Below are 26,764 nucleotides of genomic sequence, written 5' to 3'. Positions count from 1 at the left end.
TGTTGTGGGGATAAATATATTTCTTCAATAGAAGTGCAAGAAATAGGGATAGATTGAAAAAGCAGCCATGGCTGCCTGGGACTACAAGCTTGGTTTTCAAAAAAACAGATTTACAACTCACTTCAGATTTACCAGGGCATCAAAACTTACCTGCTAACAAAAGTTTTACAAGTTCTAGAGCAACTCTTCTTGGATAGAATTGGCATCATGATTACAGCCACAGCATAACCAAAATACCCCATCTCTGTAGCCAAAGGAGGTGTGTGTGTGTAAACCATGTAGCTCACAAAGAAGCTGTATTCTGGTGGTGCTTATTGCCCACAGACTTTCTGCTTAAAAAAAAAATTCCACTGTCTAAGCTCTCTACCAAATAGGATTTTGCATTTTCAACTAATTATTTTGCATACTAGAGGGATATCCTTCAATATAAAACTTTTTATTAATAAGGCTTTACGTAGTTCCTCTAAATGGCAAGGTTTTAAAAAATGCTTATTTTAAACACCTGCTTATAATACCACCCCTCCAACAAAAACCCAGGCAAGTTTTCAGACAGATTTTGGCACCTCCTGGATTGGAAATAGTTACTGGATTGGAAAAGTTACACTTTGTCTTCCTCTTGTTCTTTAGTCAAGGGCTTATCCACTTTTGGAAATGATTGATTTGCCTTGGGGGAATCCAGTACAGAATAGTCATGATCCAGAATGCAACTGCTAGCTGCCTTCTGTAATAGAGGGAAAAGTGGCTTGAGAGCATTTAAACTCTTTAGAGAGAAGCCTAAATTGGCTTACAGGACTTCAGACTTTTAAAAGTCAGCCAGCACCATTTCACTAGTTACAGCTTCAAGGTAACAGTCATACTATTTGGTTGTATCTTCTTTCCTTTCTGTATGCCTTTGTTACTTCCTTCCCTTCCAAAACATTCACAGCCTGTCTTGCTTCTTTAGTTCAAACCTTGGGGATGCTGGGTGGGTATTCTGATATGCCTGTAAAAGAAATTGCCTTTCCCTTTCTCCTTCCAGGGCTTTTCAAAGGACAACCAAGATATTTAGTGACAGAAGAAACAAGCATGGCTCAAAGTTTCCCTTTTCCTCTAAGGAGTTTTATTGCAGATGAGCAGCCAAAGTGCTTTTGAACCTTGGAAGCTAGTGCTTCTAATACGATCGGCTCCCAAATGTTTGGTAGGTATGGTGAGACAATAGGTCAGACTCCTTTCCTTTTGGAAAGCAAGTAGCTTCCTGTCAGCACTCGGAGATTCTCCACACAATGGGAACAGTAAAGTGTCTTATATCTGGTAATAATAGATTGTTTTTAGTTTGGTATTTTTAACAGCTGAGTATAACATACGTAGAACAAGGCAGTGTGTACCAGCTAAAGGCATAGCCATAGATAGGGTGAATCTTGCAGTTTCAGTAGTGTTGTAGACAGGGAGTAATATTCCTCCCATCCAGAATTGTAATTGACAGAGTTCTCTTAAGCCATCAATCAAAGATTTGTATCAGGTGAAACAAAATGCTGTGCATCAACACCTGGCAACATATTCTGTGGTTTTATTTAATTGTATTTAAAAAATAAAGGCAAATTTCTACTGAGAATATACACTTAATATTTCAAAGACTTTCAGAATAGGGTAATCTGACGGCTGCAAGTTTTGCCCTCAAACAGAGATGGTGCTTTCCACCTGCCTTTCTCTTTTGTTCTGAACTGAAGGCACAGCGACCAAATTCGATATGAAAAAGCCGAGGACAGATTTCAGGAGAAATCTCTGTACAGAGCATCCTGTTTCTCCTCAATTAAGAAGGAGCTCAAGAGTGAGGAGAGTACAATATACAGCTTCCAATCAGTTGAGATGAATTTATATGTTGAGAAGCTAGTATCTAGCTCTTACTGCAGTGAATTCATAGACTGCTTAGTTTCAACATCATTTTTCTAAAGGCTTCTTTAAAAAGCCAACAAAAAGTGATTGAAAGGAAAGTATGCCTGCAACCTATATGCAAAACATACAAAACCCATTGAATTTTGAAATTAATTGTTCTTTTATTGTGAAAACATATCCCCAAATAAAATGGGAGGTACAATTGAAAGTTGAAAAAGAAGAAAGAAACTGGGTCTCTTTCCTGGGAAAAAAGTAATGGCTATACATTCCAGCAGTTCAGTACAGAATCAATGATTCAGTTCCAAAGCAAAAATAATTTCCCTTATCTAAAATAATGGGTCAGGCACCAAGCCACTGAACCATGTATGTCCTTTTATGACCCTTACATTCAAATAACAGCTAAAACCCATATTAAGAGAAGTTATTCTTGCAACATTTGTACAGAGGAATTCAATCTATGCTTCCTGCCTCAGCTGAAAGGAGAAAGCAATCAGAAGCATGACTGCTCCTACTGAGCTCCACACAGAGCTTTCTATCTAATGTATTCTGGGTTGTCCAGCTGCGACTGAAAAGCTGGCACCTACAGGGAAGTTAAAAGATTCATACTGAAGATGCAGGTTTGCTAATGCCTGCATTGCTTGTTTAATAATGGTGTGAATACCCTTACTGGCATTCATCTGCAGTCCGTACTCATACACACTTCAGAAGGGCAAAAGATGTGCTTTCTATGGTTAGCAGAAGGAAAAGGGGGGGGGGGGGGGGCGGGGGGCGGCGCGGCAATTAGCAGATTTAGATTAGAATTATGCTTACTGACCCAATAGATTAATGCACAAATTATTAATCTCAGGAATCACAGGTTTAAGTCTACTTTGCATGTAACCTGAGCCAAGTACCTTTGAAGCTAAGAGAAGTATTGCTGTGAATTTCAGTAACAGAGGCTGTAGAAGTCAGCTGACAAAAAGCCCAGCAGAGAAACTAGATTGAAGCAACTCACTTCTACCTGTACAGGTATTTCAGCAGCTCACTTAGCTGTCACCCTTTGCATCATCTTTTTAAGTCAGTGGAGAGATTCCTATAGGAATTGATTTTACTCTAAATAAACAGCTAGCCATCCTGAAACACAAACTCCAAACCTTCAGACCCTCTCTGAAATAAAGGTTTTTGTTACCGAATTCTAATCATCAAGGACTACAGCCTCAGCTATTGTAACCTGGCGTAGCATCACTGCAGTCAGTGAATCAATGCTTCATTGGTGTACCAAATGAAAATCTAGCCTGTGAAAAGAGATGCAACTCCTCAGGGACTATATACTATTTAGGCATTACTAATGATGTGTTTAAGTAGAACTGTCTACTTTAGCAGCAAATTCACAGATGCATATGAAAATACCAGTGAAATTTTATTAGCTACTAAAATGCTAATGATGCTCTGAATTTCTTACACGCAAATGAGTAAGGGTATTAAAAAAACCCAACTTACATTTGAAACAAAATTATCATGACTCCCAAAATTAAACTGCAACTGAAGCTTCGCTTCCAATAAGATAAATGCTAACAGAAACATTACCAGACTGATACCATGTTTGTTAATACTATAGTGCTCCTATAAAGCCATAACAGCCTTTAATAGGCTCAGCTTTATTTCACCCATAATTTATCTTGTCCCACATCACATTGAAGAAGCCTGAACCTAAAAGCCTCCTCTCCAACCGAAGAGAGCAGGTGATTCTCATGTGACAAATCATATCCGGAATGAGGACCCGTATTTGTGCATTGCAGGCAGCTGTGACATTTTTCTAAACAAAATTGTGCAAAGTAAATATAGAGGAAATTGTACGGCAATACCCTGAATTATTGAAAGGCTAGCTGTGCAGAACAAACATAATTAAAGGGTCTCATTATCTTCTAAATAATCATTGTAAATAATGCTTTAGATAATTACTTCATTAGTTCTCAAAACACTGGCTTTTATTCTCCTCTGAGATTCCATCCACTAACTCTACTCTGAATAAATTGCCAAAAGGGAAAATCAAAAGCAGAGCAAACATGTGAGCTGGAAATGCAATGTGTACTTCTTGTATAAACTGGTTTAAACCCAGGATGTTTTGAAATGTTTCTTGCAAATTTTCAGAAGCTGGCTTAAAAGCTTTTTTTTTTTTAAAAAAAAAAAAAAAGTATGTTTTTTTTTTCTTCAGATTGCTTTCTGATGCAGTTAGATTAATTTCCTAGCAGCTATATTTAACCATTTAAAGATGGTTGACAGCAGTGTGGACAGAACCCAGATTAGTCTATATCATGGATGACTGTTCTTAACACACATATTGCCATCTTTTTTGACTACAAATACTACATGGTAGATTCAATAACAGAAGAGACTATGCCTCTAAAAGCAACAACCTAAACAAAAAGAAAACCAAGAGAAGAAATGGGCAGAAATGGGCAGAAAATATAAGACCTGCAGCTGGATGGCTCAATAACTAAGCAAGTCTGTATTTGGAAAAGGATCTTTTGTGAACAGCATTCTGTGAGTACTGCCAGTAATTAAAGCAATGGCATGAAAAAATGGCAAACATTTTCCTGGTCAAGCCCCAAGTCAATTTGTAGCACTGCAGAAAGCTGATGCTTACAAGTCAAAGTACTTTAAAAGGCCTTTGTCAGAAGTCCATTGAAGAAATTAAGTAGCAAGAGGAAAACGGTAAGTCTGCAGAGCAAGTTAGCAGGCATCTAATCCTTTAGATAGAAAAGGCACAGTAGAAATATCAGCAACATTTGAAACTGTGAAAATAAAATTAATTTTCACAAAGATGATTACTGAAATTTTGGAAAGGGAGATCAACAGCAACCACAAAACCTAGAAAGAATGGATGTTTTGCAGTGATGCTTTTTTATTATTACGATTTTTAAAATCAACTCATACTTGAATTCAAATTGTTTTGAGTTTATACTCGCCTGTGTGCAAATTGCTCCTTTCTTTTAAACGTAACTCAATTCACTTCCACGGCAAAAGGAGGCATTAGCCCATTACAAAATGAGGTAAGCAGAATCAACCTTATATATATATATATATTTATGTGTGTGTGTGGAATTAAACCTCACAAATGTTTTCTTGCTCCCACACTCATGTAGACAGCTTAATTTGCTCATTTTTTGAAGAGCTGACCTAGGTAGTTCACATTATAGTGAACCTGGACAAACTAGGAGTTAATCTTCCAATTCTACACGTAAGCAGAACGGTTCTGCAGTAGCTCTGGGGAGTGTTTGATTCTAGAGTGACCTACAAATAGGAGCCAAGTAGAGCCTTGAACAGGCTTTCAAATAGTTGCAGTTCCTTCACTTCTACTTGGCAGTACCTGACCAGACAAAGATGCATTTGAGGTAGTACGAAACTACTCATATTGAAGAAACCACTGTCTTTGTTTCAAAATATCATAGCCAGTTACCCCTCCCACCCACTCCCCTTGTCTAAAGCTCATATATTTGAGGTATGACCTTCAAAGTAACTATTTATATCCTTCAGTTTAAGAGAAATTTATTCCACAAAACAGCCAAATGAAAAAATTATTCTCAAGGCCAGATTCTCTTCTTACTGATCTTTAGACTAGCAAAATGTTAATTTTGTTTGATGGACTTTCTGTAGAAAACCAATTAAATTAATCCATAGAATATTAAGAGATACTGTTCTACTATACAAAACAGTCATGACATTAAAAGTTAGCATTTTTAAAAAAACAAATTAATGCTTATATTTAAAAGATTCAGTTAATCAAAATCAAAGGTATTCAATTTTGTGATGTAGAACAGTATGAGAATCTGGTCTGATCTCACCCATGACACTGCTTTGAGCAGACTGCACCAGATGACCTGCAGACATAGCTTCCAACCCGAGTTAACTCTCCAATTCTATGATATATAGATGTTCACCACAGGCTCATATCACAAGTCAGCAAAGCAGCCAAAGATCTCCTTACAAGCAGCTGTCAGTATTATTATACACTTGTACACCTTCTCATCTACAAGCCTCCACATCTCATTTCAGAAATTTTAAATGCAATTCCCTTAACAGACTTACCCAATGTTAGAAACGTTGACTACGCAACAGCAGACTCAATAAAGTGTAACTAGAGAAAATAACAGTTCTGTGCAATACTACCAAATAACCTTGTCAAATATGTATTGAATTTGCTTCTTCATTTCCTGCAAGATTACACAAAAGGACTATGAAGCAGGCTGTTACGTAAATAGCACCTCTGCTGAGCCCGTATTCATTCTGACATATTCTCTAAATGGAGTTGCACTCTGTGTTAACATTGTCCAGCTCAGTTTACTTTCAAGTGACAGTAACTGGCATGGGCTGACCCAACAGTCTCATGTTCTCTCTAAAGTATGGGCATAGGAAATAAAATTTTGTATGCAAAAGAATGTCCTTCCCAGCCCACAAAGTCTGCTCCACGTTGTTAGCTATCTGTACCATAACAACAATTTTTTAAGAACTGTTTACTGTTGAACATCAAAATCCTTCTTTCTGCCTATTTGCAGTAAAATGGATTCAAATGCAGCAGTAAAAGCAAACCTCCTGTACAATACATCAACACAATTACTTTGTAATTACTTACCATTTCCATGTATTTCCTTTTGTAAAACCCTTTATTCCAGAAGTACTTTTCTTCTTCAGAACCTAGTTACAAGCTTACAAATTGCTTTTAATTCCCAAATGTTCATTTGTAAGTGCTTTAGTACCTGCAGAAGGACTTGGCGCATTTGACAGAGGCAGCTAAGAGGGGCTGCGCAGAACCGGGCAGCTAAGCACTGTCTGTGACAGAGAAGACTGAGCTGATTCACAGGTGCAAAGCCTGACCCACTGACTGCAGTGGGAGGAAGAATGCCATGGTTATTTTCAGAAGTTGCATACAAGTGACATGAATTCATCAAATCGAATTTAACATTGGGCAATCGAAGTCTTTAAACCCCCCTGATCCCCCTCCGTCAGCCCCCCCCCCAAACCCAAGAAAACCCCACCCAAACCAAAACGCACACCCGAACTGTTCTCTCAATCTACGTTAAGCACAGGTGTCTGAAAGGGTATGGGCTTTCACAATGTAATTTTTTTACAGGAAGAACCATCCTTCCTCATAGAGAGCAGCTCCCTCCTTTCCCCTTGTCTTCTAAATTTTATTTATCAGGCTTGTATCCATCAAAACTCATGTAGTGCTACGCTAAACAAATCCCCCACTGCCAAGAAACGTCTGTTCTGTGTTTTACACTACAAAGCAGAGAAGCAGAACAGAGAGAGATTAATTTTTGGAATGGCTTTAGTTCATTCTGTTGAGTTCATTTATGTTCAGATTTGGTGCTTTATCCACAGGCGGTATGGCACCACTGCGAGAAGCAGCAGCAGCTTGCGCTTATGAATCATCTGAGCACTTTGGTTGCACAGTTCTTTCTAACAACAGCCATTTGACTTTTTCCTTACGCTAAGATTTTGCTTTTAATCCTTTCACTTTTTTATTTTTAAAAATACTTTTACTTTACTAAAGATTTTTACTTTTATTTTTACCTTTTTTTTTTTTTTTTTTTTTTTTTTAGCTTTGGTTTGCCTTTATGGACAAGCCTGCCTTCTTAACTGCCAAGCTCAACATTCCCACCCCCGTCCAATTTTTCCAGTACCACAAAGAAGTGCCAAACTAAGACTAATTGCTCAGTTACCTTAGCTAGTCATAAGCTGGCCAATTTCCACGTGGTCCACATGGATAGCCCCATTGGTGTTAAGACTTACAAAAGTTGCAATGACAGTTTCTGTATAGATAGCACTGACTCAGATGAAAGCCAATGAAACCTTGGGCATTCGACCCGCCCCCCGCCCCCAGAAGATGAGCACAACCAACACACGCATACCCCCCAGTAGCACACTGACACTTGCATCACATTTGCCAGAGCACTGGCTGTATGAAAGGCTCTGTACCTCGATACACGACATGTAGAGGAGGAAGATGCAAGAGAAGAGGCCCCAGGAGACACCACCAGTCCCCATGCTGCCCGGCACAGGGGGCAGCTGTTCCCCCCCCTCTCACCCTTGTGGCTGCCAGGGCTGTCAGCTCCCAGCAGGCTGCAGTGGGAAGGAGCCAGCTCCCCACAAGAGGACAGGTCCAACATCACCACTGGTAGACCACCACCCAACGCTGTGCCAGCAGAAAGCCGTCAGTGGCCATCTCAACCAAGTCTAAACAGCAGCACAGGGGCAACGACTGCAGTAAGCACCTGCACAGCAGAACCCTGAATGTGTTCCAGAAACTCCAGTTCTGGAGTAGGCAGGGAAGAGGAAGCTATTTTAATTCTGCAGCGTGGAAGATGCACTTCTATGGGGAATGTTTGAGAATACATGAATGGCTTTATTCAAATAAATAATTCCTATAGTTTTCAAGTTTAATACTAAAGCAGAATTCCATGGGCATAGTTTAAATAAATCAATCCCACTAATGTCTTCAGTATCATCTCTGCACCTTTTTTGGTAAGAAGTTTCAGGAAATACACTACCTTTACTCGAAGACCTAGGCATCAGTTGTTTGACAATACGTCATTGCGAAAACACACCAGCCTCATCCACTTACTGGAAATATTCACAAAGGTCACAATAACATCATGAATATAAAAACAGGCACAAGATATTTGCTTAGATAAATTTATTAGTGCATAGGTTAGAGATTTACTCCCCTCCAATATTAACAGAACAAAGAAATTCATGTGGAAAACAAGTTTTGTATTGTTCTAAAACAAACCCATTCAGGCAGCTATATAACATGTAAAAACCATGGAGTGGCCTATTGAAATATCTGGTCTTGATGGGCGAATTATTGCATTATAAATAAAATTCAACATGATGGGATCATTTTGGGGGTCACTTTAGGCAACCAGCTGTCAAAACAGCAGAATGGATCCCCCCCCCCCCCCGTCTAATTTGTGTATCTGTATAAATATTTACTGACAAAAATCTAAAAAAACTATAGAGTAAAAATACATTTTACCTAGAATGAGTACTAAGGCAACCAATCTTAAGTAAACTTCCTCACAAGCATCGATGAGTGTTCTGGACTTAAGAGGTAAAGAAATCTGTTCATTAACGAAGCCAAAATTTTTCAAGCTACTTCTTTATGGCTGACTTGCAAGACGACCAGTAATTATTTTTTTTTTTTAAATGTGTGACATCTGAATAGCTCTAGCACATTCACAGCATGTTCGGACACCAACACAGGAATATTCATACATACAATATAAATTGTAAACTTTGCTGGATTTCATTAAGTCAGACTGAATTATAGTTTACTGAGTAACTTTGATCTCAGACACTTTCAAAAAACCCTAAGTTTAAGTATTCTAACCTTTTAGGACCAAGTTATTGCAGTTAACATTCTAGTCGAGTACTAGGAAACATTGTCAACTGTAGTTTTAGACTGTGTTTAAGGCCGCACATCATACTTAATTTCTCTTACAGTGTAAATGTATCTACATATCTACAGGGATATCCTTAAACAATGAGAAGTCAAAAACTCAAGTTACAAATATTTTACACAAAATACAAAAATAACATGTAAAATTAAATGCAGTTACTTGGTTACATTGGAAGTCTTTCAAGCTTTCAAGTCCTGCAAGCTAGCATTACAACAGGTATGTATATACTAAAACACTTCATACTTGTTACATAACATATATTTCATAACATATCAGTGCCTTAGTTTGCATTGTATTTCAGACTTTTCTCAGGGAGTTTATCCCCATGTGCTATATTCACATATCAACATTAGCAAACCTCTGACAAAGAAATCTTGACTTGGTTTTATAGAGAAAAAGCATGGGTTTTGTCACATTTATATGAACAATAAGGCTAAACTGATCTATCGGCTTCCTTTGTACAAGGGTTATTTGCAGAATTATCTGCTCAAGTTCAAATTCAGCGTGCATTCTTTTGTCAGAAACACTGCAACTTAACTTTTTATTACAAAGGTAAGGAAATATTTAAAGCAATTAAACCTTAGTCATATTGACAGAAGTAATCAACCTGGAAAGTGTAAAAAAGCTTTTTTCTTTTTTTTTCTTCTCAAGTGCAACGCAATAGACAGACAGTTAAATAAGTAGTCTTTTCAGAATAAAATATTTTAGCACTTGTTGGAGAAAATAAGTATAAAGCGTAGATACGTTAAGGTGACAAAATAATACACTTGAAGACAAGGCTACATCTCATAAAAATGTTCAAAAGAGTGCTAACAAAAGCAGCACTGGTAAGGTATTAAAATTCATGATTAGGATTGTATTAGCAGTAGGAAAAAAAGCCAAACAGTCAAAACTCAGTATTGTCTCTCAATTCCATATTTAAACTGTTTGTAACACTGAGATATGAAAAAAATCCTAAGTTACATCAGAACAATTAAAAAGCAAGTTTCAGCCTTACAAACATACAGTTTGAAATGAAAATCCATACATATCCTAATACATTCTGATCTTCATTTACGAGTAAACATCAAGTGATTTTTTCTTTTTTAACCGTTAGTGATAGGTCATCATCACGGGGCGGCATAAGGCATCATTTATTAAAAAAGGTTTGGTTTTACTCAAGGTGTATTTTGGAGTTTCTGAAGGTTCGTAACTCTTGGAATGTGCTTGCTATGATAGTGTTGTTGCTAGGATAATTCCAAGTATCAGAAGCAATACAGTTACACATATAATTATGAACATCAATTTCTGCAAAGAAAGAGAGAATAGTTGAGATTTAAATACCTTGTCAGATACAGAACGGTTTAAATACATGCAGATCTACAGAAAATTAATACTGACACTCCATCTGAGTGTTTGGATTTTCCTTCTCAAGAATGCTTACTGCCACAATTTCCTTTCATTAGTCTTTCTTTTCTAACACACATGTACCCATAGTTACAAGATGGAGCTATCTGTGTAACATTTTTGTATTTTGTTTCACTGAGTAATTGTTACTGCTGTATCCAATTTCTGTAAATGTAGTTACACATTGAAACAGTTGCAATAGCGAACATATACTTAACAAGTCTAAGTGCAGCAACATTGCTTACTGTACTGCCACCCTCCTTGGATAAATATTTGTAGCCTGCTCAAACCTTCACGATTACACACTTAGAATTCAATAAAAAGTCAGTAAGAATATGGTGTAGGTAATAGCTCAGAAGAGTCGCAAGGAAAAAAACCCAACAAAACCACAGAGAGACAGGTTCTACATAAATGCACCTAAGTCTGACATTAGGTTACGTATTTCTGACTATAAGCAATGATACAGTAAATCCTGTTATCTGCCCATAACCCAGAGAAGAAACTGTAAGATCAAAAAACTTTGATATAAGATTGTTAGTACAGAAAACTGAATTCCTGATTAGCTGCCTAAAATGACATCCCTCTCATAGCGCTTCGTATTTAGTTTTAAGATACCACATCTGTCTATTTTCTCTTGGACTCAGAAGACTTAACTGCTATTTTCTACATAGCCTGGCTAGGTGTTATATTTACAAGAAACGGTAGATTAGTACAGCGAAAATCTCAAGACTGAAAGAATTCTCAAACTTATCTCCTAAAATTCCAGTTGGAATCTGCAGACTGCTTTTACAAATACATTGCTATTTCCCAGTGTTTCACTTAGTCTAGTATTAATAAACAGTTTTAAAGTCAGAAGTTTTAGGATGCTCTGCAAAGCATAATCGCCAACTTTGTGTTTGTATTCTTCTGCTTTTATGAGAACTCAAAACCATAGAAAAGCCCACTTGATAACGTTCCAAGTGTAACCAGTATTCCCTATCTTACTGAAGATTTGTTTCCTGGTGTGAACTTTTAGTGTTAAAAAAATAATAATCATGGGACTGTGAGGCAATAATTGGATTTTTTGGCCTTGTTTCCTTCTTTTGTTGGAGTCTGACATAGTAATTGCATTCTGCAAATTCAGCAGCTTACCACCAGATGTCAGCTTTCAATATTCACATGCAGAGTGCTGTTCTGGAGTATGCAGAGACAGAGAAGATCCACCCGTGCGGCTCAAGCCTACCCCCTACCCGTACTAACTGTAGATATTAAGGGTTAGTACAACAACATAAGCTACCGCAGCAAAACAAGAGAAAAATTAGTTGATTAGTTACTTACTGCCACAGTGGCAGGAAGTCATGCATGCTGAGGTTATCCAAGCATCACCGAATACCAACAGACAAACCAATAATTAGAGCAATTAAGGCAATTGACACCAATGACACAATGATAATTATCCACATTTTCTGTCAAAAAAACAAGGTATTATTTTAATATTAAGTACACTGAGACTTGCAATTACTTTCAATTTTTAAAACAGTTGTTAGATCCACACTAATTTTTATTGAAGCCTAGAGTATTCTCAAATTAAGACCGATTTATCTGCATACTTTTGTGTACAAAAGGTTAAACACTTTTAAGTGCTTACATATAAATTATTGTGATTAGGACCTATATAGTTATCAAAGATGAGAAAATCATCATTTACAAATACATTTGAAAAATTATTTAAGTGTCAAAAGAACCTACTTAATGTAACAGGCATGTTATCTATATGTAGATTTTTTTTGTTGTTGTGTGTTTGTAAAATCCTTTGGTAAATCTTCCTCTCACATACTAATTTGTAACATTTTAAAATCTGATTTTAAATATCACAGCTACAAAAAAATAAAAGGCATGTATCAATCCTACCCTGAAGGACTAAATACAACAAGAAAAATTCAAGTGAAATTGAAGGTTGCTTCATACTGTGCTAAATTAACATACTAACTGACACAATTACAGAAAGACAGCATACCCTTCGTGCTTTACTTTGATATTTAACTGCTTTTTTTGTCTCTTCTTTTGCATGTTCCACGTAATCTGATGCGTTCATCACATTCTTCTCTATGTTGTTGACCATTTCACCCTTAAAAGGAAATGAATTAAAAAAATATTATTGGAATCACAGATCCCTGTTTAATGAACCTAAGAGAAGGATACTACAGAACACTAACAATTATTTTAAACAAGTGAATAATGTACGTATTAGTGGCTGACATTTTTTCTGCTTTAACGTGTAAAGGAAAAAGAATGAAAAGCAAGGGCTCAAAGTTCTAAGCAAACAAGGAACATACACGGGCAGGGCAGGCATATTTCTCCCTTTTGCAGAAACAAATAGTGAACATCTGAAAACATACCTCTGAATATGAGGCATGTTTTAACCACCAAAACTAAAACTGATATACTAAAGCGATCAGAAATCCCTGACGTGTCTGGAAGTGGAAAAGGGTATTGACAATTTTGACACAAAGTTCAAAAGTTATCTAAGAAAATGCACACATATAATAGCAACTTCAAAACCCTCAGAACTGAAGGTTTCAAATGTAAATACATAACAAATTCAAAGTAACTATGATGAATGAAATTTGGTAACGAAATGGAGGATTGGTGAAAAATTACAGTAAGTTTATTACCTGTGTTTCTGTCCATCAGAAGAAATAATAAGCAGCAGTAAACAGCAAAGTGTTAAAGAATGATACACAAGTAATTTTGTTCACTTTAATTCAAAAGAAAACTGCTACCGATTTGCCTTGGTTATATATTTAATATGAAAACTTCACAAGACTTCCAGAAAAAAAACCAATACAAAAATAAAATAGTCCTTTTCTGGCAAGCTTCTCGCCTGAACATTATTCTTTTCGCTTTCCAGCATAAGTCAAAGAACTTTAAGAACAGAAGTTAAAAATATTTTTATTAGATAACTGGTATATAAAGACTACAAATAGAACAAATTTATGTAAATTTCAAGCGAGCTTATGAACCTATAAAAGACAACCTGAGTGACCTGTCAATGCCTTTACAGTCACATTGTAACAGTAGTCACACCTTTGTATACACTTACACACGTTGCATACATCCTTGCTGATGCACATCTTACTCTAGCACGGTAGCCCTTTTCCATGCCTGTGAGACTCCCATATTCCTGAGGTATTGGCCAACATTCTGGGAGAGAGTTGTTCTTAAAACATGCACAAAATCTTAAAGCATATTACAGTGTAAACATGTTGAAGAAACTAGTAAGTGCACCAGCTGGAAAGAAAGTCTATGTTCAGTTTTATTCGTATCAGAGTACATCTAGACTACCTTTGTCTACAATAAAATAAAGAGACCTTTAGTGATTAACCTTCATATATTCTAATCACAGCCAAACCCAAGGTAAGCCTGTATTATCTGAATATAAGCGATTGTTTCTGCATATTTTGAAAAGGAAGAACGGGGGGAAACAAAAATCCCACTTACATAAATGTGTTCGAATTTGTTCACTTACCTGAGTCTCAACAAACATCGCCATGTCTATAAACATTTCATGTAGTTCCCGTATGCTAGATTCCAGTTTCATAATATCCTTGTGACGTGACTCTATTTCATTCAGAGCTTGCCTAGTTATTTGAGAGTCTGATATAATCTTTGTGAGAATGAAAAAAAAATACAGACGTAAGTAAGTATGTGCTGACACACTTCTAAATAGCAGAAGCAGCTGAAGAGAGAAGAGACATAACTGGACCAGAAATACATACATCAGAAGTGAAGATTGAAGGATTACCACTCTCTAACATTTCTTCCAGTTCCTCATCAGTGGTGGTCTTTCCAGCTAGGATAAAAACAAAGTACTTCACATAACATCACTTATTATTGAACATAAAACTTAACCATACCAGAAGGATGACAACTCGAAGAAAAAACTCTTCTACTGAGTGTTTTTCAGGACAAAACAATGTAGCTTTTAGACATTACCAAGTGCCATTTATCATATGAAAACACCAGAAAATATCAACTAATAGTCAGAAAGCAAATGCAGATTCAAAGCTACAACAAGGAAATCCTGGTTAGTGGCGGGGGTTTGTTCATTTTGGTCAAACTGAATAGTTTTATTGGAAACATTTACGATGCACATAGGAGCCTTCTAAAGCAAAGTGTTTTTCAGAAGGAAGAACTTCAAATGCAGAGTATGTATATAACATTCAGTATTTACTTATTCAATCATGTCACACTGGCACCCAATTCAGTTACTCCCCACCACTGTGTGGGCAATAAAATCTTTACAGAAACTTGGTTTTGCCAACACAAGACTGCATTCATATTCCACATAGAGAAGATGATTACCCATCTTCTTGCATCCCTTCACTTCTACTTTTCATAGCACATCTAACAATTGATGTAGCTTATTATTGCACGTTTAAGCAAACAGAATCCTATTGATGACGCTGGTAGGACAAATGCAAGCATTATGAGTTCCACAATACATGCAAGTGATTTGTACTGTACAGTTTTAAAGATTACTTGTAAAATCTCTGTTCTTCACATGTAAAATAAGTTGAGTATTTGTAATAACTTATACAACTCTGTCCTATCAGATGAAAGTTACAGTTTGAATACTACTTTTGATGTTAATACCAAAGAATGCTGCAAAACCTGCTTTAAAGTTTTTAGTGCCGAGGAAAAACTGAAGGCTTTAACTGGGTTATAGCAACACTAATTTCAAATGACCTGACTTACAGGGTCCCTTCCCTCAAACATATAGGTAAAGAAGAACTTAACTGGACTGATAAAACCTCACTGAAATGCTGAACTGAACCATTAGCATGACAGGCTTATGACAAATTTGAAAAGCCCATGAAAAGGAAAGTCATCTTATAATTTGCCAACTTTTCTGTTTGCATTTCTTATTTCAGGAATGTATATACTTGCTTTTACAGAAGACATTTAAAAAGGGTATTTCTAGGTGCAAGGTGTTATGGATGTTTTTAGGCACCTTCCAAGGCAGAAGCTGTGGTTCAGAGTAGTCAGGTACCTTTCTGAATACTCCTTTTAATAATCAATGGTTAAATAAGTCAGATGTGAGTCAGTCAACAAATACTTAAAAAGAGCACATAAAGCAGCAGCACTGACTTTGTCAGATGAATTTAACGTGTTCTTATTGACAAAAATAGCATAGCATAAAAAGAGACGTCCTGTTTAGCATGTTAATTTTGGAATGGCTTTTAATAACACTTGCTGTCTTCACAACACAGCTTTTTTTAATGTTTCATTTAAAGTTGCAACATCAGAAAAAATGAAACAAAGGAAAAAGATATTTTCTTTAATAATTTTCAACATAACATATTTAGCAAGTTGTCTCTATTTTCCTTACAGCTGTTCTGAAGAGTAGTAACAAAGAGTTTATGCCATCCAATAAAACTGATTCTTTTCTCTCACGTTTCAAGATGTCCAAGATGTACGATGCTCTGTACCAAGTTTAAGCAGTAAGAAACAAGGTGGTACTAACACAATCTTAATTAAAAAAAAAAAAGTGTATTCAGGTAACTTACTTATCTCCAATTGTCTCTGTATCCGACATTTGCTGCGTTCTCGAAAAAGAGTTTGGGTCTCGTTGTATTCAGTCATGACCTCCACAAACTTGTGAGCTAATACAGAGTGCTGTTTTTTGAGGATTTAAAAATATGGAACAAAAACATTTATTTTCTTTTTATATAGCAAACACTACTGCACAACTGAAAGCGGTATTTGCATTCCAACAAAACGGAACATGAGGTTCTGACAGTATTTCAGAAAAAGTGAAACTCATTCTCTGTTTTACTAGAATCCTTTCATTTTCTTTAAACTTAAGTGATCATACCTGTGTTTTTCTAATCCTGAGGTCCACTGACGTCCGATTAGCATTCTCACCCTGATCAAAACTTTGTTCAATAGCTAAGAACAAAAAAGAGTATTATGAGTCAAGGTTCAGTACAATTATTAAATACTGTAGCTTAGCCCAGTTACTTTGTAAATACTATCAATTACTACTTTTTTCATGTACTAGCTCCCCAGAGACACATTTAACATTTCAGGGGGAGGAGGGGGTGGCAGTGATACATATATACATATATATATATATATATGTACACACACACACAAAACACCCCTAAAATAATTTCAACAATTCGTGCAGATCTTAAAGATTATTGGAGTAGTTATTGTGTGTTAACAGAGTCACACTATTGCCTATTACTCTGGAAAAATTTCAAAAGGTGTATCAAAACAGGCTGCTCTTACAGTTTAAACAAACACCATACCCCAGTGTTTATGAAAGACGAGAGCATATAGTGATTGACATATAGTCACATTGAAACACTCAATGTATTTCAAAACCTATGCTAAACAATTAAGACATACAACAGAAAGCCACAGCAAAATTAGGTAGTCTGAATTTAAATACAATAGGTGCTCCAGAGCAATTCCCTTTGTAGACACATGCCATGGAGACTGCCTTTTTGCAGTTAATCTTCTTCCAGAACATCATGACCAAAAACCAGCTTTTCAGTTGCAGAATACATTTATACACAAAGGAATTACTTCCCATTGTAATTTTCTAGGTTAATTCTGAAGGCAAGCAAGCTCTTTGTCCTGCTCCACAAATTAGGTTGTGCTGAGACCTGGCATTTATCAATGGTGAAGCTTGCCAAGGAGGAATAAGTAGAAGATGATACCGTTACTGACATGGGCTGTACGTTAGCTGGCAGGGAAGTGGGTGTCTTTTTTTTAGCTGTACAATACAGTTTATACAAACAGAATTCAGCTTTTAAAGTTTAAAAGTTCACCTGCAATGCATTAAGTTTGTAACACTGCTACCATCCTGAATCATTACAGGTGACAGTAGTTTTATTTCTCTTCACAACCTACCCTTTAACCTGGCTCGGATTTTATTAGCAATCTTCTTTATTTCCTCATTTAATTCTTCAAGTTCTTCCTTTGTTCCTAAAAAATATATATATATTTTTTTTAGAACAGTTAGTTGTTGGTAATAGTAAGCCTGCAACCATCTACAACTCTACCTTGCAGTCTCATAACTGTATTCAATGCAACCATGCAGAGAAGTTTATTATACTCCCCGTGTACTTTAAATATGACTTTTACAACAGCACACTACCCGATTCCTGCTTTTTGTGTCAGGCCCTCACACCTGGGAAACGTTACTACCAAGTCACCAACTAAAAACCAGCTCATAAAATATTCCACTTTTTTTCCTTAACACAACACTTCCAGGCTAATATTCATTTGCTGATCAAAATGAAAGTTCACTGAAGTTTATCAAGTGAAAATACAGATCTGGCTCACTTTTTTTAGTTCTGTCTCTCAGACTCATAGCTTTTACCTTTATTAACCGTACCACGCACCACCTATATTTTTGAATACTATACATAGAACTGTTCATGAAGAACTTGGCTAGATCTATTATAAGGTTTACCGAGGACGCTAGATTAACAAGAGCAGACATTGCTCACTTGTAAGTAACATCGTGTTCCTACACAATTCAGATGCATTACTGTGCACGTTTTTTAGCACAAACACAAGCTGATAAATAAGCTGAGATCACAGATTTTGAACATTCAGATGAACCCATATTATACCTGAGATTCACTGGCTCTATGACTGTTAAGACAAAAAGCGGTCTGCAAAATCATTGTTAAGAATACAAACATTCATAAACAAAGAAAACAGGGGGGAAAAGAAGCACTTCAGTTTTTTAATCAACAAGAAGATAAATGTCAAGCTAGCATTGCAACACCCCACAAAAGTATCTCAGCAACTTTTCTTCCCTTTTCCTTAAACCCTGCCCCCAAATCCAGACATGCTTTGAAACACGAAGTGTTGAGAACAGAGAAGGTTCCATGCTTCTGGCTAAGTTCCCTAAACTTTTGAGTTTGCTGTTCAGAAAGCACATCCTGACTTTCAGCTTTGGGGTTACAGCCTCTAAAAATAGGGCTCCAGTGCGGAACGCTCACTGCCACTGTAGCAGCTGACTGTAGCATTAGTGTTAAGACAGGATCTTGCCCCTGCTGAATAAAAAGATGATGGCTTTACTGTATGAGCTTCAGTTGACAACTTCAACATTTTCACTAATTATAAGAACTGCAAATAGTCTCTTAAGTTTCTGAAGACAATCACTTCCACGATACTGTACTAAACTGAGTTTTGGTCTAGCAAAGGTTTGGACAATGCAACAAATATTCTGAGAATGTTTTTATACAAGCGAGACTTCAAAAAGGTAAAAGTAAGCAAATTAAAATATTAATTCAATACTAAATACGGAAATATTTAAATAAATTGTGTTACATTTTGCATTCTGAACACCTGAAATTCCATTCCTATAGACTGCTAAAACAATTACAAGAATTATTTCGGAATATCCAGCCACACATATCTGAAGTCAAAAAAAGCAGTAACTCACTTCCTTCAGGATTTGGTGCCGACAGGATAATGCTGTGCTGCTTCTTCACTTCTTCCACATTTTGTGCTATTTTTGCAATATTATTTCTAAGTTCCTCAACCTAGAGGAAGAGAAATACGGCCATGTAAACATTAAATTACTCAGGGCAACAATCTAAACAAATAAAAATTCCATTGCAAGATTTGTTAAGTATCTTACAGAAAACTCTGCAGAAATGTTGGCATTTAAACAGCTTGCTTTTTCCTCCTTAAGAAAAACACGGTATTCTTAATAGTAAATCTATTCTGCATGGCCAAAATCTTAAGTGCTACTATTCCTAATAAAAAAGATTTTAAAATTCTCTAAGCAAATTCCTTGTGAACACGGAGTTAAAAACACTTCCATGCAGTAAAGACAGAAAATACCCAGAAATGAACAAACGCAGGCGTTACTGACATTTGATTTGTCATACCACTGCAAAGCATTCAGGCTGGTGGGGTGGGGGTGTGTGTAGACGAATCATTAAACCTAACTACAAAAATTGAAAGGCATGAAGAGAAAACTGGAAGTCTTTAATGCACGGTGAAAACTGTAACTTTACCTGTTGGAAAAAGTCATCCATAAAATGGTCTTTTTCAACAATAACTGTCTCCCCATCCTCGGTTCCTTTATACTGTAAAAGTCAACAAAACAAATCTGTGAAATAAAACTCAGGATACTGTTCCAAAACAAAGACTTCTTCTGCATTGCTACTGCCTACACATTTTTGCCAACAGCCTGCAAATACAAAAAAGTGAGGACTACTCTAAAAACAAACAGAGGTCAAAGAAAGTCACCTGACTACCATGAAATTATGAATGTTAAGGCATGTACTCCTCTAAACAACCTCAGGACAGGACAGAACCAGTCTGTAAGCGATGTCACAGTTTTCATTACCTATCATAAGAATTATTAAAATACAATTTGACATGTAAATAATCTCTCACAGCATAAAGATACTTCCACAGTGAATCCCACGTGAACTGAAAGTAACATCAGGTTAACCAAGACATCATCAAACCCTGTCAAAGAAGCAACAAGGGGGTGTCGGAGTCGCCTTAAGACATCTAATGAAAGCTACAACAAAAAGCTATCAACATCGGCTTACTGGTTTCGCCCTTGGGTGTTTTCAAGGCTGCCATTCCAGACCAGTTTAGGCATAATTAGCTGCACTAAACTACACATCCACTACATAATTGCTACACCCTCAGAAAGCAGCCCAGGAGGCAGAAGCTCAAGCTGACAGGGCTCACACACCTCCAGGGCACATGGCCCAATACTTCCGAGTGACACTTCCCTAACCCTTGAGCTAGTCCAGCAGCATCTTCAGATCTTGACAGTAACAGAAATTCAAATTTTATCAAGGGAAAAGAGAATCAGCACGCATCACATAAAGGCAAAGAGTTCCAGCTCCCATGTTCTCTAGTCCCGACTGCAGACTGTCTGAACTGCATTAAATCAAAATTGGAACAAAATACTATTCTACCATCTAGCCAGTGAGTTATCTGTTAGAAAAAACAAACTACAAGACAAGTATTATTAAGGGACTGTCTTGTCCAAGATGCCTTTTTTTTCTTACAAGCCCCTCTGCCTTTGATGTTCTATCACCCACTTTCTGCTCCTAGACCCTAATCCTATTACCCAATAAGCCCTTTGTTTCTGGCTTCATTAAATTAGACGAGATGTATATTATTTGCATGACAATTCTGCAATTTAATTCTATGTCAAACACTGCTATTATCTAATAACAAAGGTCATACTCAATGAAGATCTAGGCACCAAAATCTAAGAATGCCGCAAATTTCAAGGAACATTACTTATACTTTGTGACAGTTCCTTTACTGCAAATTCAGGGAGCGAACAAAGCCCTTTGACAATACGCATGTCAGGACCTACCCGGTGTTTATGCTCAGGGGAAGCCATAATGCCCCAGATGAAACAGGAATTTATAAGTCACTGCGCTCCTGGGCCACCCTCCAATCACTCGTAGTGCCGTCTGTCATTAATGACTTTTTGTAGTTACTCATTTTGGGGAGATGATTGCTAGAGCTCAGTATTAAATAATCTCTCCTTAGGGATTTTGATCAATTAACAGTTTTGTTAATACAAGTATGTGACGAAGTCTGTGAGCACATGAAGTCACCCCACTTTTACCCATTCCTCAAACCACAGTGCTACAAAGTTACCAGTTGCAAGTTAACATATAAGAATGAGCTACAGTTTAAAGACATTTAATTTCATCAGAACACCTTCTGCTGACATGTACCGAGTAGAGAATAGTTTTTCTGATTGTTTATTACCACATCCTATTTAGTTAATTGAACTAAAAATAAAAAAAAAAAAAATAGTACCAGCTAAGAAATTCAGCATGTCAGCTTTTAGTTTGGTCAAATGTTCTAAGTAAAATATTAAACACCTGAGTGAAACTTAATGAAAGATAAAGAAAAAAAAATATCTTGCTCTGAATTCCCCTTTACAGATGCTAGGCTGGAAGGAAACAGTCATGATTGCCTACACTGCAGTCTGTTTCATTTCAATTTCACATTTGGTTGCAATGCCACCCCTGACAGATCAACGCGCTGTCTGCTGATCGTTGCAGGGTTTATGGACAGCCTACTTTGGACATCAGCACTTGAGGTGCCTGAGACTGGTCAGCCTCTGTTCTCTGTGTTCTTGAATCATCACTCACCTAAATAAAATACATCTTATTTGCTAACTGTTCAACTTCAGTAATGCACCTTCATTTGACAAGCACACAATTCAACCAAGAACTGGCTTTTATCATCAAGTTCAGCAGAAACAAATTGTTTCTCCTAGACCTTACCTCCCCAATCTAAGCAGTGCCAACAACCAGAGCCATCTAAGGGTCTGTTTGCAGCTCATACCTTGACCTTGGGACTGAAAGCCTGGGCCATACGACTCCATAGATATTTATACACTATTTATAAAGTTCCCTCAGAAGTTTTTTTTATATGACAGAATCCAGATATTCAGACAATATCAGTTCTCAGCTCCAAGTAGGAGCTACCCCTGATGGTTCATGAAACTTCTGACATTCCCCGTATCTCAAAGAAGTGCAGAAACAAAGTCTAGCTTGAGATATATTACCAAATTAATTACTGACCTTTGAAACTGAAAACAGCTTTTGACTAAAACCATGCCTATTTCTCTCCCTTGAAATTCCACTCAACGTTAGTTACTTCTCAGCACAGATAACGTGTATCCCTCGGCAGGCTGCAACAGTAATAACTGACAGCCATCACCGCAAGGAGCAGGTTGCAGAGTGTTGGTTTCTCCTTACACCATCAGTGTTTCCAGAAATTCTTTTATATTAGAGTAGCCGAGGAGATCTGTCAGGCAGCTGCAGCAGGTCAATCATTAACGTGCATTTAGCAGCATTACTGTACAGCCAGAGAAACGTCATATGGTAACCACCTTCAAGAAATCACTTTACGTTGTTACGACGTGGAAAACATACAGCTCATCTTCAGTAAATTCCATGTCTGAACAAAGACTAAGAGGTTAACTTGGGGAGGGGAGGAGGAGAAGAACTCAGTAATGTTTTCCTCCTTCTCAGAAGGTTTGTTTTGCATTTTTTTCCACACCCCCCCAATTCTACCAATTTTAACTTTTTTGACTTTGTGGTTCTTCACTCATTCATAAACCGTTCTGGGGGCACTAAGTGAACGCCCAAGAAACAGTTTATGAAAAATGTAGTTCTGTAGAAGTTACAGATCCTTATGTTACAAAAAGAAAAAGCATATAAAAGCGTATTTTCAAATGTTATGCCTATGACATCCTCAGAAACACCCAAGAATAAAGAAATACAAAAAGCACGTATTGAAAATGATTAACCAATCAAACAAGAAAAACTGATTTCACCAGACAGCTCTGCATCCATTTCAGCATAGAACAAGACGGTAATTTTTGAGCCACAGGAACAACGCAGCCCAAACTCGAGATCTAAAACATCGTGCATGTGTAGAAGGTTTACATCTTTACCTGGTTTTTAAATGATTTAACAATAAGAAAGAAGCCTGAATGAGTTTTATTAACAGACCTTTAAAAGGACATCAGTTTCCAATATCTGACACTAGCCAGAAGTGCTGAACTGAGTGTCTGAACACAGATCCTACAGCTCTTCTTAAGACATTTTAAGACGGACTTGCACCCATGAACAGCAAACCACCGAATGCTAGGAGAATATTTTACAGTCATTGCTATATACTTGCTCTGTTGATTTTTTTTTTCTTCCCTAAATATCTCCTATTCACTGCTGAAAACAACATACTGGATCAGAGAGGACCTTTTATTCTTCTTTTAATCTTACACTCATTTATGCTCAAAATAACTAAAACCAGTCTGGGATTTGACTGATTGCACAGTTAACCATATTAAAGGGTAATTCAAACAGCTGAAAGAAGTTAATTTTGCCCCGATTAGAATAACTTAAGAGTGACATTAAAATAATCCCCTAGAAGTGGACAAGTACAATTGCAGATGCTATCCTCTGAAAAAGCACATGCAAGATGTTTTCTAGCTAGAAAATAAGCAGCAGCAACATCATCTGAAGGCTGTATCATCTGCATGTCTTCGATTTCTTTCTCCAGCAACTGTTTGAGTACTGTTTAACTGCCTAAATACAGTGTATTAACAGAAGTATCTAAAAGTTATGATTTTATGTTAATGAAACACAAAACTTGGTAAGTAACTTTTATCCTTCTCTATAAAGGGAAATGAGAAGTATGAAAAAGTTATGATTTTATGTTAATGAAACACAAAACTTGGTAAGTAACTTTTATCCTTCTCTATAAAGGGAAATGAGAAGTATGAAAAAGCTACAACTTTTAATGACAAAATAGTTCGCTTGCTGTCAAATAAAATCCAGGAATAGACAAATGAGGACATGCTAAATGAACTTTTCCGCTAAAAGGAATACAGTATTTAGTTAAAACAGGTCAGTGTAGTAGCAGCTAAAGTACTAGCATCTCTTAAACTAACTGTATACCACATTGGGTCTTTAGGGGAAATGAGGTGGATGGATTTCACATTTAAGGTAGAACCAAAGAAAGAAGGGAATTCTTACATCAAGGGAAAGAGGCAAGGCATGGTCATTCCTGAGTTTTGCAGGCACAAGCATGTTTAAAAACCACAACGTGTATATATATATATATATATATATATATATGCTTGGCTCTTCGCTTCATGATACAGGCAAATAAAGTACAATGGAACCACGCTAATCAAACTGAAACAGTTTGGAAAACAGGCAAATAAATATTAATACATTATTTCTCCCAGATTATTTATTCCTTTTCAAAGCAATCTTACCCATGTATGATGAAGGATCACTGTTCAAAGCATTTATGCTAGTAAAGGAAAATGACTTCACAAAAACATGATCTTTTTTGATATTTCAGATGAAGATGGAAGTTGCTGCTTCTACAAGTTCCCTGTGGAAATCAAGTTTTACCGATGCCATCACCCACAGGTATGCAACTTGTCAAAACGTCACGTCAACTACACACTTTTCAGTGATGAAACATAGGCCGGATCATTAGTAACTCCTACCTTCATTTGATGTTTAAATATTTTCTTCTAGTTAGAAGAAAACTTTGAAGTTTTAAGTCTCTAAGCTATTTGTTAATTGTACAGACAGTGAAAATACTGGTGATGAACATACGAAGCACTTCAGCAATACTGAGTGTCGTGTTTAAAGAAGTCTCTTGCTGCAGGAATGTTTAAGGTAAAGTAGCTTGCTGCAGCATGGTAATCTTTTTGAATACTAAAGCCGCTTTAAAAATCCCTATGTACCGCTACTTTAAAAATTTTTAACAATGTCTAAGGGGGGAGTAGGGTTTGGGTTTTTTGTTTTTAATTCACAACCCCATACAACAGACCAATGCTGCTTCACTTCAGTCACAACGAGGCCTACGGGTTTAGGTTTGTAAAGGAAAAAGCGAATTCAGACCTCCGTTTGCTGCTTCCTGCTTCTGGGAGGCGTGCACCGCCGCGGCACATACCCCCCCAGCCCGGCCACGTCCACGGCCAGGAAGAGGGAAGCGGTACCCCTGGGAGAAGTTCCCTTTCCCCCCGTAACTCCAGAACTTCTTTCCTGGTCAAGACACGGCGGTCTGACGCCGAGCACACGTTCCGGACGCCCACCCATCCATCGGGGAGGCCCGCGCAGGCCGCCGGTCCCCGCACCCCGCGCCGCAGCTCCTGGGCGGGACCGGCACAGCCGCGCGTGAGGGGGCCCGGCGCTGCCGCGCGCTCTCCCTTCCCGCGTCTTTTCGGGGCCGACGCACGAGGCCGAACCCCCCGCGTGACGCTGCGCCGCGCGCAGGGCCGGGCCGGAGCCGCCCCCGCTGCCATCTTGCCCGGGGCCGCGCTCGCGGAAGCTCGCGCACTGCGCCACGCCACGGGCCGCTCGGCAGGGCGCGCGCCGGCCCCGCGGGCCGGTACTGGCGGCGGGGGGGAGCCGCGGCGGGAGCCCCGGGCGCCGCCAGGTCCCGGCCGGGCCGCGCCCGCCGCGGGAGGGAGGAAAGGGGCCGCCCCTCGCCCGCCGGGCAAGCGCCGCGCTCCGGCCCGGGCATGGCGCCGCGCAGCCCCGGCCCCCGCCCGCCGCCGCCCTCGTCACCTCCCGCCCCCCCCCCCCGGAGCCTCCGCGCTCCCTGCACCCGCCCCGCCGTTCCCACCCGCCCGGGGCCCGAGCCCTCACCTCTGCCAGGTCGGCCAGCCGGTCCTTCATCCCCGCGGCGGCCCGGCGACGCCCCGAGACCTCCCCGACTGCTCCTCGCTCGCTGCCGAGGGCCGCCCGCGCCGGGGCCGCCTACCCCGCGCCGGCTCGCTCCGTCCCCCGCTGGGCCGGGCGCTGCGGGCGGGCCGCGCCGCCACCCCCGCTGCCCTGCCGCGCCCGCCCGATGTCACGGCAACCGCGGGCCGCGCCGCGCATGCGGGGAAGGGGCGGGCGGGTGCGGCAGCCGTCCCCTGGGGGCGCGCTCCTCGCGCCGCTGACGTCACGGCGGGGTCGTTCACCCTCCTGAGGTAAACGCCTCAGCGGCGGGCGGCAGCGCTCCCCTTAGCGGAGCGGCGTGACAGAGGGGTCAGGAAGGTACGACTGAGCGGAGTGTGGCCGCGTACAGGTCCGAGGGGGCGCCCCAAAAGAGAAAGGATCGGCTTCGGGGAGCTGAGAGGTCTGAACCGTACCGCAGGCACCTGCAAGGGAATTCCCGCCCTTGGAAGGGCCTGGAAGCAGTGCTGCCAGGCATATTCGAACAAGAAATCATAACGCGCGATTTTGGGAGACTATTATGAGACAAAAAGTTGTAAAAAGTTGCGATACAGTTATTTTTAGTTGCATTTAATTCTTTTCTGGTATGTGATGTGGGCAGGCTGCCTTCTCTTTGCCTTTTCCTAATATTAAGCTATGGCTTGCAGTCCATTTTCCCCCCTCAGAGCAGCTGAGAGTGATGCATACCGTGACTGGAAATTAAAAGAAAGCTGTATCCTCCCACTCCACGAAGCAGAAGGTGACTAACTCTTCAAGGAAAAATCTTTAAGGTTCCAGTAAACCACCCTTCACTGGAGTCCT

The 26,764-nt window shown here is 38.8% G+C and overlaps 1 protein-coding gene across 6 annotated transcripts; it reads right to left on the bottom strand.

Annotated features, from left to right (window-relative positions):
- Nucleotides 1–8,533: 8,533 nt before the first annotated feature.
- Nucleotides 8,534–26,137, bottom strand: STX2 (syntaxin 2). 6 transcript variants are annotated; one of them, XM_056344915.1, is made up of 11 exons: nt 25,892–26,137; nt 19,733–19,804; nt 19,153–19,252; nt 17,604–17,678; nt 16,558–16,631; nt 16,250–16,358; nt 14,459–14,532; nt 14,209–14,346; nt 12,697–12,807; nt 12,085–12,145; nt 8,534–10,601 (listed from the first exon to the last, which is right to left on the bottom strand). In XM_056344915.1, the coding sequence occupies exons 1-11, from the start codon at nt 25,919–25,921 to the stop codon at nt 10,468–10,470; spliced, it is 978 nt and encodes a 325-aa protein (XP_056200890.1). In that variant the 5' UTR covers nt 25,922–26,137; the 3' UTR covers nt 8,534–10,467. The 6 variants fall into 6 exon arrangements, 4 of the variants coding, with proteins under 4 accessions (XP_056200890.1, XP_056200610.1, XP_056200671.1 ...); XM_056344635.1 differs by having other exon boundaries at nt 12,018–12,145; nt 25,892–26,133; XR_008822831.1 differs by lacking the exon at nt 12,085–12,145 and adding an exon at nt 13,355–13,883 and having other exon boundaries at nt 10,500–10,601; nt 25,892–26,135.
- Nucleotides 26,138–26,764: the final 627 nt, after the last annotated feature.

The sequence above is a fragment of the Falco biarmicus genome, chromosome 1, assembly GCF_023638135.1.
Source record: "Falco biarmicus isolate bFalBia1 chromosome 1, bFalBia1.pri, whole genome shotgun sequence".
NCBI classification, from domain to species: Eukaryota; Metazoa; Chordata; class Aves; order Falconiformes; family Falconidae; genus Falco; species Falco biarmicus.
Note: the sequence above shows the minus strand (reverse complement) of the source record. Positions and strands in the feature narration are given on the sequence as shown.

Coding starts and splice junctions, on each gene's coding strand:
- STX2 (XM_056344915.1), bottom strand. CDS start 25,921: ATGAAGGACCGGCTGGCCGACCTGGCAGAG. Junction 19,805..25,891: donor GGCTGGCCGACCTGGCAGAG/GTGAGGGCTCGG, acceptor TGACTTTTACAG/TATAAAGGAACCGAGGATGG. Junction 14,533..16,249: donor ACAGAGACAATTGGAGATAA/GTAAGTTACCTG, acceptor TTTTTATCCTAG/CTGGAAAGACCACCACTGAT.